The 12013-nt window shown below is 39.2% G+C and overlaps 1 protein-coding gene across 1 annotated transcript in view; it reads right to left on the bottom strand.

Annotated features, from left to right (window-relative positions):
- The window catches only part of SVEP1 (sushi, von Willebrand factor type A, EGF and pentraxin domain containing 1), a 232835-nt gene that overhangs the window by 26549 nt on the left and 194273 nt on the right, over nt 1–12013 (bottom strand). The window contains exons 40-43 of the mRNA XM_033237844.1: nt 11259–11414; nt 6380–6443; nt 4135–4308; nt 2820–2996 (exon numbers count right to left, since the gene is read on the bottom strand). Coding sequence (XP_033093735.1) covers nt 2820–2996; nt 4135–4308; nt 6380–6443; nt 11259–11414 — 571 coding nt within the window. The remainder of the gene's footprint in view (nt 1–2819; nt 2997–4134; nt 4309–6379; nt 6444–11258; nt 11415–12013) is intronic.

Raw genomic sequence — 12013 nt, 5'->3', positions numbered from 1 at the left:
TTACATTCCTTTCTAAACTGGTTATTCTGGTTAACAGCTCCTACATTGTTTTATCCTAGTTCTTAGCGTCTTTGCATTGGGTTAGAACGTGTTCCTTTAGCTCAGCAAACTTCATTATTACCCACGTTCTGAAGCCTACTTCTTTCAATTCATCAATCTCAGCCTCTGCCCAGTCTGTGCTTTTCCTGGAGAAGTGTTGCAATCATTTGGATGAGAAGAGGAACTCTGGCTTTTTGAGTTTTCAGTGTTTTCTTCATTGATTTTTTTTTCTCATATTCCTGAGTTCTCCAGTTTTGATCTCTGAGGTTGCTGACCTTTGGATGAGGCTTTTGTGAGGGCTTTTTTGTTGATGGCTGTTGTTGCCTTCTCTGTTTTTCTTTTAACAGTCAGGCCCCTCTTTTGTAGGGCTGCTGTGGTTTGCTGGGGGTCCACTCCAGACCCTATTTGCCGGGGTTCCACCTGCACTTGAAGGTGTTACCAGCGGAGGCTGCAGAACAGCAAAGATGGCTGCCTGCTCCTTCCTCTGGGAGTTCTGTCCCAGAGGGGCACTGACCTGATGCCAGTGGGAATGTCCTTGTATAAGGTGTCTGGTGACCCCTGTTGTGGTGGGGGTTCTCATCCTATCAGGAGGCATGGGATCAGGGACTCGCTTAACAAAGCACTCTAGCTGCCCCTTGGCAGAGCAGGTGCACTGTGCTGTGGGGAATCTGACTAGTCCAGCCTGCCTGGATTCCTCAGAGCCAGCAGGGGAAGGACTAAGCCTGCTGATCTGTGGAGACCATGGCCACATGGAGCCCCAGGGGCTCCATCTTAGGGAGATCAGAGTTCTATTCGTAAACCCCTGGCTGGAGTTGCTGAAATTCCCGCAGGCAGGCCCTGCTCAGTGAGGAGGGGAGGGATCAGGGTCCAGTCTAAGGAGGCAGTCTGGCCACAATCTGTCACAGCTGCTGTGCTACGCTGTGGGGGAATTCCTCCTCTGTCCAAATTGCCCAGTCTTCCTGGCACTAGCAGGAAAAAAAAGGCAGACTGCAGCTGCAGTGATGGTGGCTGCCCCTTCCCCCAGGAGCTCGTCATCTTAGGCAGCAGGCAGCCATAGTAATGGTGGTTGCTCCTCCCTCCGATAACTTGGTAGTCTTAAGAAGTTTTCAGTGGCCACCAAGAATCTGCACAGCTCTGTGCTTGAGACCCAAGGCCCTGGTGGCATGGGCTCATGAGGGAGATCTCCTGATCTGCAGGTTGCACAGATCCATGGAAAAAGTGTGGTTTCCTGAGTGGGGTAGCACAATCACTCACCACCTCCTTTGGCTGGGGGTGGGAATTCCCCTTGCCCCATGTGTCTCCCAGGTGAGCCGTTGTACCACCTTGCTTTTTCTCACTTTCTGTGGATTGTGCCAACTGCCTGGTCAGTCCCAATAAGAGAACCTGGATACCTCAGTTGCAGGTGCAGGATTCACTCACTGTTTTCATTCTTCTCGGTGGGAGGCTCCAGCCACAGCATTTCTACTTGGCCATCTTGACCCCTCCCCACAAAATAAACATTCTAAAGCTGCAATAGGCTGCTAGCTGAAAATTCAGGGACTTGGCCTGTTGTATATATCTTCCTATTAAGAGATAGTGCTAATATGTACCAATTCATTTATTCTTCAAAACAAATCTATAGGATATCTATAATAACTACAAGATAGGTATAACTGAGACTGTTTCTGATTCCAGAATCCCCATTACTTTCACAGGCATATTTCTTATCTCAAAGTGGGAGTGCAAGGGTTCTGAAGATGAAGACCATTGCAGGCATGATACATTCCTATACTATGTAGCCTTGTGCCTTGCATCTGGTCGGACTCAATGAATATTTTAATTGATTACTGTAGAGGAAGTAGCTCAGATAACAAATGAGTCTGGAGGGCAGGACGTTGGCAGGGGAATTTTTTTTTTTAGACAGAGTCTCACTCTGTCTCCCAGGCTGGAGTGCAGTAGTGCAATCTTGGTTCACTGCAATCTCTGCCTTCCAGGTTCAAGCGATTCTACCTCAGCCTCCCAAGTAGCTGGGATTACAGGTGTGTGCCATCACACCCAGCTAATTTTTGTATTTTTAGTAGAGACATGGTTTTGCCATCTTGGCCAGGCTGATCTGGAACTCCTGAACTCAGATGATGCGCCCACCTCAGCCTCCCACAGTGCTGGTATTACAGGTGTGAACCACCATGCCCCGCCGGCAGGGAGATGTTTTAAATGGAGTTAGAAAGTGTGTGTTAAAAAACCTTGCGTTATTACAAGGCAGCAAAAGATGCCTCCAGATTGCATAAATGCAGCAACAAAGTGCTAACCCATAGTGCTAGCGGTTCTCAGATTGTGTTTCCTGGGTCAGCAGCATCCTCACCAGCAACATCTAGAACTGTGTTTTAACAGGTTCTCTAGGTGGTTCTGATGCAGGCTCAAGTTTGAGATTCACTGTAGAATAATTTTTCTATTGCAAAACATTCGTAGTATGTTAAACGATAGGTTGGGGACTCTGACAGTGTGGAGAAAAAGATGTATTTTGAATTTAATATCTTGCTCATTCTTAGGGGAACACATTTTGTAAATCTGTTCAGTGAATCCTAGTCAGGTGGGTTTTAGTTTAGTTCTGCAAAGCTTTTTTTAATGTTTGAAATTCAAAGATTAAAAAAAATTTGCAAACATTAATGAGGAACATGATAATTGTGATAGCACAGAGATCTAAATATCTACAACTAAGTGACTTGATTGAAAACAACCTCACAAGGATGGGAAAACATTTCACACTAGCGTCATGAACTGGCTTCCACCTGCTGACTTACTTTCACATTTGGCGCTTGTCTGTGTCCACGTCTCGTCAGGGTTGCAGGTAATGATGCCTTGACCCTGCAGCAGAAAGCCTTCCCTACATTTGATGGACACATTCTGATCAACATAAAACTCCTTTTCAGACAGCAGAGCATTCTCAGGAATCACAAAAGGAACAGGGCATGGATTTGCTGTCAAAAAGAAAAGAAAATGCTTACTGATATTTTCCCTATTTTCCTAATGTATTTCTTTGAAGGCAGAGTAGTAGTCCTATAGGAGATAGGTTCTCAGTAATGATCATATGAGGTTTAAAAATATGGAACTTCAAACATTAGACACAGCCTTGTTTTACGTCCTCATGAAATTATGAGTAAAGATAAAGCCAGGTAAGATCAGAAAACATGAAGTTATTCAACCACTAATGCAAGGTCCTAAAAGTTGAAGATGACAAATTATGCCTGAAATTATGGGCCACAACATTATTTAAATGATTGATTTTTTGATCAGCATTGTGAAAATAAAAGGCATACTAGAAATCAAGGGGTATATCATATATTCCCTTATTATCTGAAGAATATCAAATACTTCCCATTGTCACTTTGCTTTATTTATAAATCATCAGACATTTCTATGTGAGCTGAATATGACTTTAGACTCATACTGCTATGGGCAGGACATTAGAACTAGTGGAGTCTGCATGCCTTATTGATAAAGATGGATTCCTTTTTATAGGCCTGAGGGAAACACAGGAAATGATGATGGCATTATGCGTGCTTAGTGCAAGTGTGTGACACACATATCAACACATATTTCAAGCAATTTCAGTTTTTCTGATTTTTAAATGAGCACAAAGTATTTGAGTGACGTACACTTCCACTGTTACTGCATTATGAAGGTACTTCAAACAGTAACAAGTGCAATCTCAACTTATACCTTGCTTGTGAATATTGTTTTCATTTGAATGGTTGTAATTCATTATCTTATCATATTGGCATATGCTTCATTATATTAACATCACATATTAAATGTATTTTCTTTCTTTCCTATCTCCAGTAGAATTCATGATGCATGTATGTCAAAATTTTTTCATTAAGTTGCATTTTCTCTTAGTAATCACTCAAGGTATCTGACAAAAGCTGATTCTCAGACAGGACCTTAGATAACACAAATAGATTTTTAAAATATCCCAGAGAATTCAGATTGGATAGGCATTAATTGCTTTCTCTGGGCCCATATCCCTTATGAGTGGAGTTTCCTCTGTGTTTTGGATATGTGGGAAGCTAATCGTGAAGCTGAATCTGACTAAAATCTCTCCTAAAGTCAACACACGTTTGCAGAGAGGGACTGGGTGGCTCCAGGTTCCATTTTCTGTGCAGTGTGCCTCAGATGGCCCTTCAAGACTGTAGCCTCTGTTGCAGGAATATACCACGTTGGGGCCAGTCGTCGTGTTTTCAATGTCAGCTTTCCCATTGAGAAATTCAAGTGGAGCTTCACACCTGGTCTCTAAAAACAAGAATAAAAGCCTCATATTAATTGCTTCCCCAATTCCTCTTTCCTTCTTTTCCTACGATTGCCAAATATACTTCATGGAATATATAAAATATTATGGCCTATTCATGTGTGAAGCACAGTGATATTCACTGAAGGAGAAAAATATAGCATACCTAAGTATTGGATTAATACATGCATGCAGTTAAAGATTGGGATTTAGTCCTATTGACTCCAGCTGTCTTTATGTATTATTAATAATGCTGGGGACAGGGGGTATGGATGAGCAGGTGGGTAAAACAATCTTATTGTACATTGCTAGCAATGGTCAAGAACTTTTCAAACAATACTAAATTTATTTCTTACAACCCTTAAGTTGTAAGCCCAAATAAAATACAGGATGCCCTGTTAAATTTCAATATCAGATAAATAACAAATACATTTTTAGTATAAGCATGTCTCAAATATTGCATATTTACAAATTTACATTTATTTTTCATCTGGAATTTAAATATAACTGCATGTCCTGTATTTTTGTTTGTTCTAAATCTGGCAACCTTACTTATAGCAACTCTGAGATTATCTCATGTAACATTTGCCAAAAAGTGAGGCTTAGAGAAGTTAAATAATTTGGTCAAGGTCAGACACTGCTTGTAAGAAGAGATAAAATATAAAATTATCAGAAGATAAAAGATAATAGGAAAGCATAAAGAACAGGGACCCATGAGCTTGGGGGGAATTAGAATAAATGACATTTTATATGACTTTTAAGGAATATGCCGATTTCATAAACTGGTGGGTATTATAGTAAAGTTATAAAGAATGATTTTGCATTACTGTGAGAAATGTTATTAGCAGGGATGCTATGAGGAAAATAGGATCACCCTTTCAAGAATCTCAAAAAATGGGCTTGAGTCTTAATTTTATAATTTTTGTGAAGGCAGAGAAGGTGGTTCTAGACTAGTGGTTCTCAGGTTTGACTGTACTTTAGAGAACCTGGGAAGCATTTATGGCCTATCACAGACCAAATGAGTCCAAATCTTTATATTGAGGGCTACCTTTCAGTATTATATTAAAAATTCCCCAAACATTGCAAATGTGAACTCAGAGTTGTGAGTCACTGGACTAGATGCTAATGGACTTCTTTCAGTCCAAAGTTGAGTACACTGGGATCACAGATCTTAACCTTGGCTGCACTTTGAAACCACCTAGGGAGCTTTAAAATGCTATTGATGCTGTGCCGGGCGTGGTAGCTCATGCCTGTAATCCCAGCACTTTGGGAGGCTGAGGCGTGTGGGTTGCTTGAAGCCAGGAGTTCGAGACCAGCCGGGCCAACATGATGAAGCCCCGTCTCTACTGAAATACAAAAAATTACCTGGGTGTGGTGGAACATGCCTGTAGCCCCACCTACTCAGGAGGCTGAGGCATGAGAGTCGCTTGAGCCCGGGAAGTGGAGGTTGCAGTGAGCCGAGGTTGCACTACTGCACTCCACCCTGGGTGACAGAGTGAGACTCTACTTAAAAATAAAAATAAAATAAAATAAATATATACATACATTGTCCTTTGGCAGAGAAGGGAATACTGGGGATAAAGTTATGTCCATTAACCCACATTTTGCCAAATAAACTTGGTGGTTCTCATAAAATGAGTTAATGTAAAATTCCATGCAAAATATTAATATTAATTTATTTGACAGATGGACCAACAGCACGTTAAAAGTATTGGCTAGTATTGTCACCAAAAAACAACAGCTCTAAGCCTTCTAATTCATAATTATTTGAGAAAACCCCCCACAAAATGCTAATAAACTCAATAATTAACTAGTTTTTAAACAAAATGTTTGCCATTGCAGAGTCAGTAATCTTGTGTCCTATTGCAGTTAATTGTTAATCCCCACTACAGTTTTTGACCCTTTTACTGGTTTACTGCCATGAGAAAAAGCCCATTAAAAGGTTCTCATACAGTTTATGGAGTTGGCTTACATTTTTTTAAAATTACAAACCTAACCTATAAAGAAAATGTAGCCACACTGTTATTTTGTGTCCTCAGTGTCATTTTGGGGGCGGCTAAGTGTCATTCAACTCACCTTTGCATATTGCCACCCCTCCACTCCACTGTCTGTTCTCCTGGCAGACACGTTCCCTGTTCCCCTGTGAAACAATGGAGAAAAGTCATCAACAAGATCATTACTCTATCATAGAAAAATAATAAGGAAATGCAAAGTAATCTTAGCTATGGCCTGGAATAGCTCAGCACTGGAATGCTAAATAAACACATTAAATAAATATAGCTTAAGGGAGTAGGTTTAGACTTTCAAAAATGTTTTTATCAAATTGCTTCAAAATGCATACCCTGGCAGACCAGTATAATTAAGGTACAGACTTTGCTTCACCTTTTATTTTAAATGGCAACTAATTATAATCTGTCGCTAAGACTGACAAAGAATGCATTAGAAATGTTCAAACAGTATTCTATTGTGTATGTATGTATACATATATGTGTATGCATTCTTAGAAATATATGAATCATAGTGCATCATAATATATGTATGTACACATACATACACAATAGAGTACTATTTGGCCATAAAAACAGATGCGATATAGACACATAAGTAGATATATATATATCTCAAATTTTCTTTATCCATTCGTCCACCGATGACACCTAACGCTTAGGTTGACTCCATATATATCTTGGTAATTGTGTATCCCAAAAATGTATACAATTATGATTTGACAATCAGAAATAATATTAAGCATATATTCTAAAAATGCAATCCCCCAGAAACTATTTGGTTCAGATGATCTTGGCCTGGCAACATATACTGTTTTTCTTTTTACAACTTCTCAGGTGATTCTCAAGCAGATGGTAATGAACTACACTAATTATAAGAGCAGCAATTTATCAGTGATTCTCAGTCCTGGTTGCACACAGGAATCACCAAGGGAACTCTGAAAAAGTTACCGCTGCCCCAGACTCAACCCACAGAGATATTGAATTAATTAGTCTGACGTGAGAATAGGTATTTGCATTTTAAAAAATGATGTCTGATGGAAAAATTCAAACATATGAGAAATACCAACAGTAGAAAGAACAGTATAAGAAACTCTCATGCAGACATCACCCAGTTTACCCAACTGACTCAAGGCCAACCTTGTTTCATGTAAGCCCCACCCCTTCCATGAACTCACATTATTTTGAAGCAAATTTCAGACTTCAAATCATTTAACAATAATTATTTCAGTATGAATCTCTAAAAGAACTCTTAAAAATTATAACCACAGTAACATCACACCTTAAAAGGGTAACAATTCCTTAATATTAATAAAATGTCCAGTCAGTTTTCAAATTTCCAATTGTTGCATATATTTCATAATTTATTCTTTAAATAGTTCTGTTGAATTAGTACCAAATAAGATCCGCACACTGAGACTAGTTTGTTTCTGTGATGATTAATTTTATGAACAAATGTACAGCAAACTGATGGATCACTACATTTTTTTTTTTTTTTCGAGACAGAGTTTCGCTCTGTTGCCCAGGCTGGAGTGCAGTGGTGTGATCTCGGCTGGCTGCAACCTCCACCTCCCATGTTCAAGCAACTCTCTTGCCTCGGCTTCCCAAGTAGCTGAGACTACAGGTGCCCGCCACCACACTCAGCTAATTTTTGTATTTTTTAGTAGAGATGGGGTTTCACCACGTTGGACAGGCTGGTCTCAAACTCCTGACCTCAGGTGACCTATCTGCCTCACCCTCCCAAATTGCTGAGTTTATAGGCATGAGCCATCATGCCCAGGCTTGATGGGTCATTACATTTGAAGAAGTATTAATAGATAATTCACCTTTAAACTTTTGGAAACATCCTGGTTTTAACTACAAAATGGAGAGAGTAGTAATAGTGATTGCTCTCACTCTGAGCTCCATGTTAGAATCACCTGAGAAACTCTTTACAAATACTGATGTGCAGCAACTTGAATGGGCCAGGAGGTGCCCAGCTTAAACACTGCTTCTGCATGTGTCTGTGAGGATGTTGCTGGATGAAATTAGCATTTAAACTAGTGGACCATGTCAAGTAGATTGCCCTCCCCAGTGTGGGGGGCACATCTTCCAAAACACTGAGGGACCAAATAGAACAAAACATGGAAGGAGGAGGAAATGGCCCTTTTTTTCTTCCTCACCACTTGAGTTGGGACTCAATCTCCTCCTCTATCTTCAGACTGGGGTTTACATCATCAGCTCACCTAGTTCTCAGACCTTTGGACTTAGACTGAATTACACCACTGGCTTCTCAGGGTCTCCAGTTTGTAGACGGAAGATCCTGAGATTCAGCCTCCATTAACGTGTGAGCCAGTTCCTCATAATCTCTCTCTCTCCTCTCTCTCTCTCCCCTATTGATTCTCTTTTCTTTGGAGAATCGTGACTAATGCAACATCTCTTATGTCTCTCTAAACTTAGGTTCCTTCTCTGTTTACTCCCTCTGCCCTGTCAATTTATTTGTCTTGGACACTGAAAAACCGGGTCATTGGTCCTGTATCTGTTCCCACAGATAGAATTTTGCCAGTTGCTTCATTGCGATGTCTCTGACACTGTTTGTTGGATTTAGAGGCTTGATAAGTTCCAAATTCAATTTTTGTGTGTGTGTGTGGTGGAGGTTGGGAGAGCACAAAATGTTTTCATAGATGGGATTGTTCACCCATCCAGAGACTCATAATGTCTGGATCCATTTTTTGTGACTTCAGCAGCCATGGTTGATCATAACCTAAATCCATTAATTCTTAGAAGTTGCAAATTCTGCTATTTAAATTCTATTTTATCATTATGAAATGGAACTTCCCCTCATCTACTATTTGGTTATCTAGTCAAACAGGTAGCATTGGAAAGACAATTGTTCCTCTTGAGTTGTCTGTTTTTAAAATGATGAGTTTGTTCATAAGCATCCTTTAAGAGTTTCTAACTAATTTTTTAAAGTATCATTATAAGCCTAGTGTCATTTATGACCTATTTGATGTGTTTCAGTCATTTGAAGTTATTACTCTTATTAATGCTAAAATGGTCTCATCTTGACCTGTGGGAGCCTTGTCCAGTGTCTTCTGAATCCTTTTGAGATGTAGTCTTTGATAGGGTCCCTGCTATTTCATGTGACAAGAGTTTCCAGGTAATCTTTTACATTTCTAGCCCCAGACCTGGAATTGGTAATTTCTCCAAGTAACTGAACATCAATATTTTTAAAAAGTTTCTCAAGTGATTCTAACATGTCTAATAGCTTGGAGTGAGAATTCTAACATGTCTAATAGCTTGGAGTGGGAACAATCACTATTGCACCTTTCTCAATTTTTTAGTTAACATATGTTTCCACAAATTTTTAAGTTATCTATTTCAAATTTAATGAGTTTGCTGTATATTTGTTCATAATTTTATATTACTTTTCTTCTTAACAAATTGCAAGATTAATATTCTTGTATGAAAAACAAGGTTTCAAAAACAGGAAAACACTCCAAATGTAATCACCATTACATTATCATCTTTAGAGGAAAGAAGATACATACAAGCCTGGTCCCAGATTGCATATACCTATTTTATGATAATTCTTGTACTGCATGGTCAGAAAATGATAGGATATGCAAAACATGTAACAGAAAACTGGCGATGAATACCTTTTTTTTTTGTTTTGAGACAGGGTTTCACTCCTGTTACCCATGCTGGAGTACAATGTTGCAATCTTGGCTCACTGCAACCTCTGCCTCCTGGGCTTAAGTGATCCTCCTCCCCCAGTCTCCTGAGTAGCTGGGACTATAGCCACATGCCATCGCACCTGGCTATTTTCTGTATTTTTTGTAGAGACTGGGTCTTACTGTGTTGCCCAGGCTGGTCTTGAACTCCTGAGCTCAAGTGATCCACCCTCCTTGGCTTCCCAAAGTGCTGGGATTACAGGCATGAGCCACGACACCCAGCCAAAACCTACCTTTAAATACCATTATAACAATACAAATAAAAAAGAAGAGTTTCCTGAAAAACTAAATGACAACATTCTGTAATGTAAAATAGGCCTCTTAAGTTTCAAGTTTAGTGATATGGTAATGCTTTCAGCAAAACTGATTGATTACCTAGCTCTCCCACTAAAGTAAACAGAGACCTAGGTTTTGCAGAGGGATTTTAATATTACAACGCAAGAGTTGTCTCAAGAATGAAGCTGGCATCAGTCAAAACTGCTCTGAGGTTTTTTCAAGCCAGAGTTGCATATGGGAACTTGGCATCTCAATGCCAAGGTATATGAGCCCACTGTTTGAGGAAATCCTGGCTTTGCATACCTAAATCCTTGTGGTTACCTCTCCATGGTGACCGCTGGTAATATGATTACCAGCAAGCTGAAACACAGGTTTAAATGGTCAGTTGAAGTCACAGTATCTGTCTTGTGGTTTGCAAACTTACTTTTTTTCTTTCTTATCATGGCTTTCATGTTTTTTATTTGAGATTTATTTTGCTTTTCTTTTCTTTGAGATGGTCTCACTCTTGCCGCCCAGGCTGGAGTGCAGCGGCGCGATCTCAGCTTACTGCAACCTACACCTCTGGGTTCAAGTGATTCTCCTGCCTCAGTCTCCCAAGTAGCTGGAATTACAGGCGCCTGCCACCATGCCCAGCTAAGTTTTGTATTTTTAGTAGAGACAGGGTTTCAACATGTTGGCCAGACTGGTCTTGAATTTCTGACCTCAAGTGATCCACCCACCTCGGCCTCCTGAAATGCTGGGATTACAGGCGTGAGCCACTGTGGCCAGGCTTATTTTGCTTTTTAAAACTCTAAGTTGCCTTAAATATTTATTGGGAAATGTTAAAGTATAAGGGAACAAAGTATAATAGAATCTTTTGAGACCAAAGTCAGTAAAACAAATTTGTGCTAATACTGAAAGTATCCCCAAGCATATTGAAAAAAAACAAATTAATTCTAGTCAAACAATTTGTTCACTTACCTCTAGTTCATAGCCAGGCTCACACTGATAAATAATTGTGCTTTCAAAGGTGTATTTACTGCCAATCACAAATCCATGTTCTGGACTTTCAGGTTTCCCACAAGAAACTGGACTGCAAGATTCATCAGAAAATGGTGGCTCCCAGGTTCCATCAAGCTAAGTAACAAATAACAAAATGTAAGTTATGTTTAGAAGTTAATACATATGAATGAATAAATTTGCAAATATTGGTTTTTTGTAGAATAATCTCCAAAATGAGTCAAAAGCACCTAGAGTTTGGTCCTACTTTTGCTACTTATTATCTGTGGACTTAAAAAACACACTTTAATTATTAGATGGCCTTAATAGACACCCATAGACAATTTTAGACAATTCTTAAGCCCATAAAACAAGCATTTTCTTCCTAATAGAATCTATTCAAAAATCACGAACAACAAGAAATATGTATTCATTATAATGCATGAGAACTGGAGGTTAATACAAATATTCTATGACTTATACGAATGCACTCTACATAATTCTATATTTTATAATAAAGTTTATGAGAAACAGCAAATTTTAGGCATAACACTCAAAGTTTAAGAAAATCAGCTTCCTTTTCTCCATTCCAATGAGAATACCTGAAAACATTTTATCATATTTTTGAAGTGGTCATGTAGAAAAAAATTTATATATATCTAAAAAATTTTATTTCTATGTAAAGAAATCCTTAATAAATGATTAAAAATAACCAAAATAAATTCCAGATACAGCAA

Source organism: Trachypithecus francoisi, unplaced genomic scaffold (assembly GCF_009764315.1).
Source record: "Trachypithecus francoisi isolate TF-2019V2 unplaced genomic scaffold, Tfra_2.0 Lachesis_group16, whole genome shotgun sequence".
Classification (NCBI taxonomy): domain Eukaryota; kingdom Metazoa; phylum Chordata; class Mammalia; order Primates; family Cercopithecidae; genus Trachypithecus; species Trachypithecus francoisi.
Note: the sequence above shows the minus strand (reverse complement) of the source record. Positions and strands in the feature narration are given on the sequence as shown.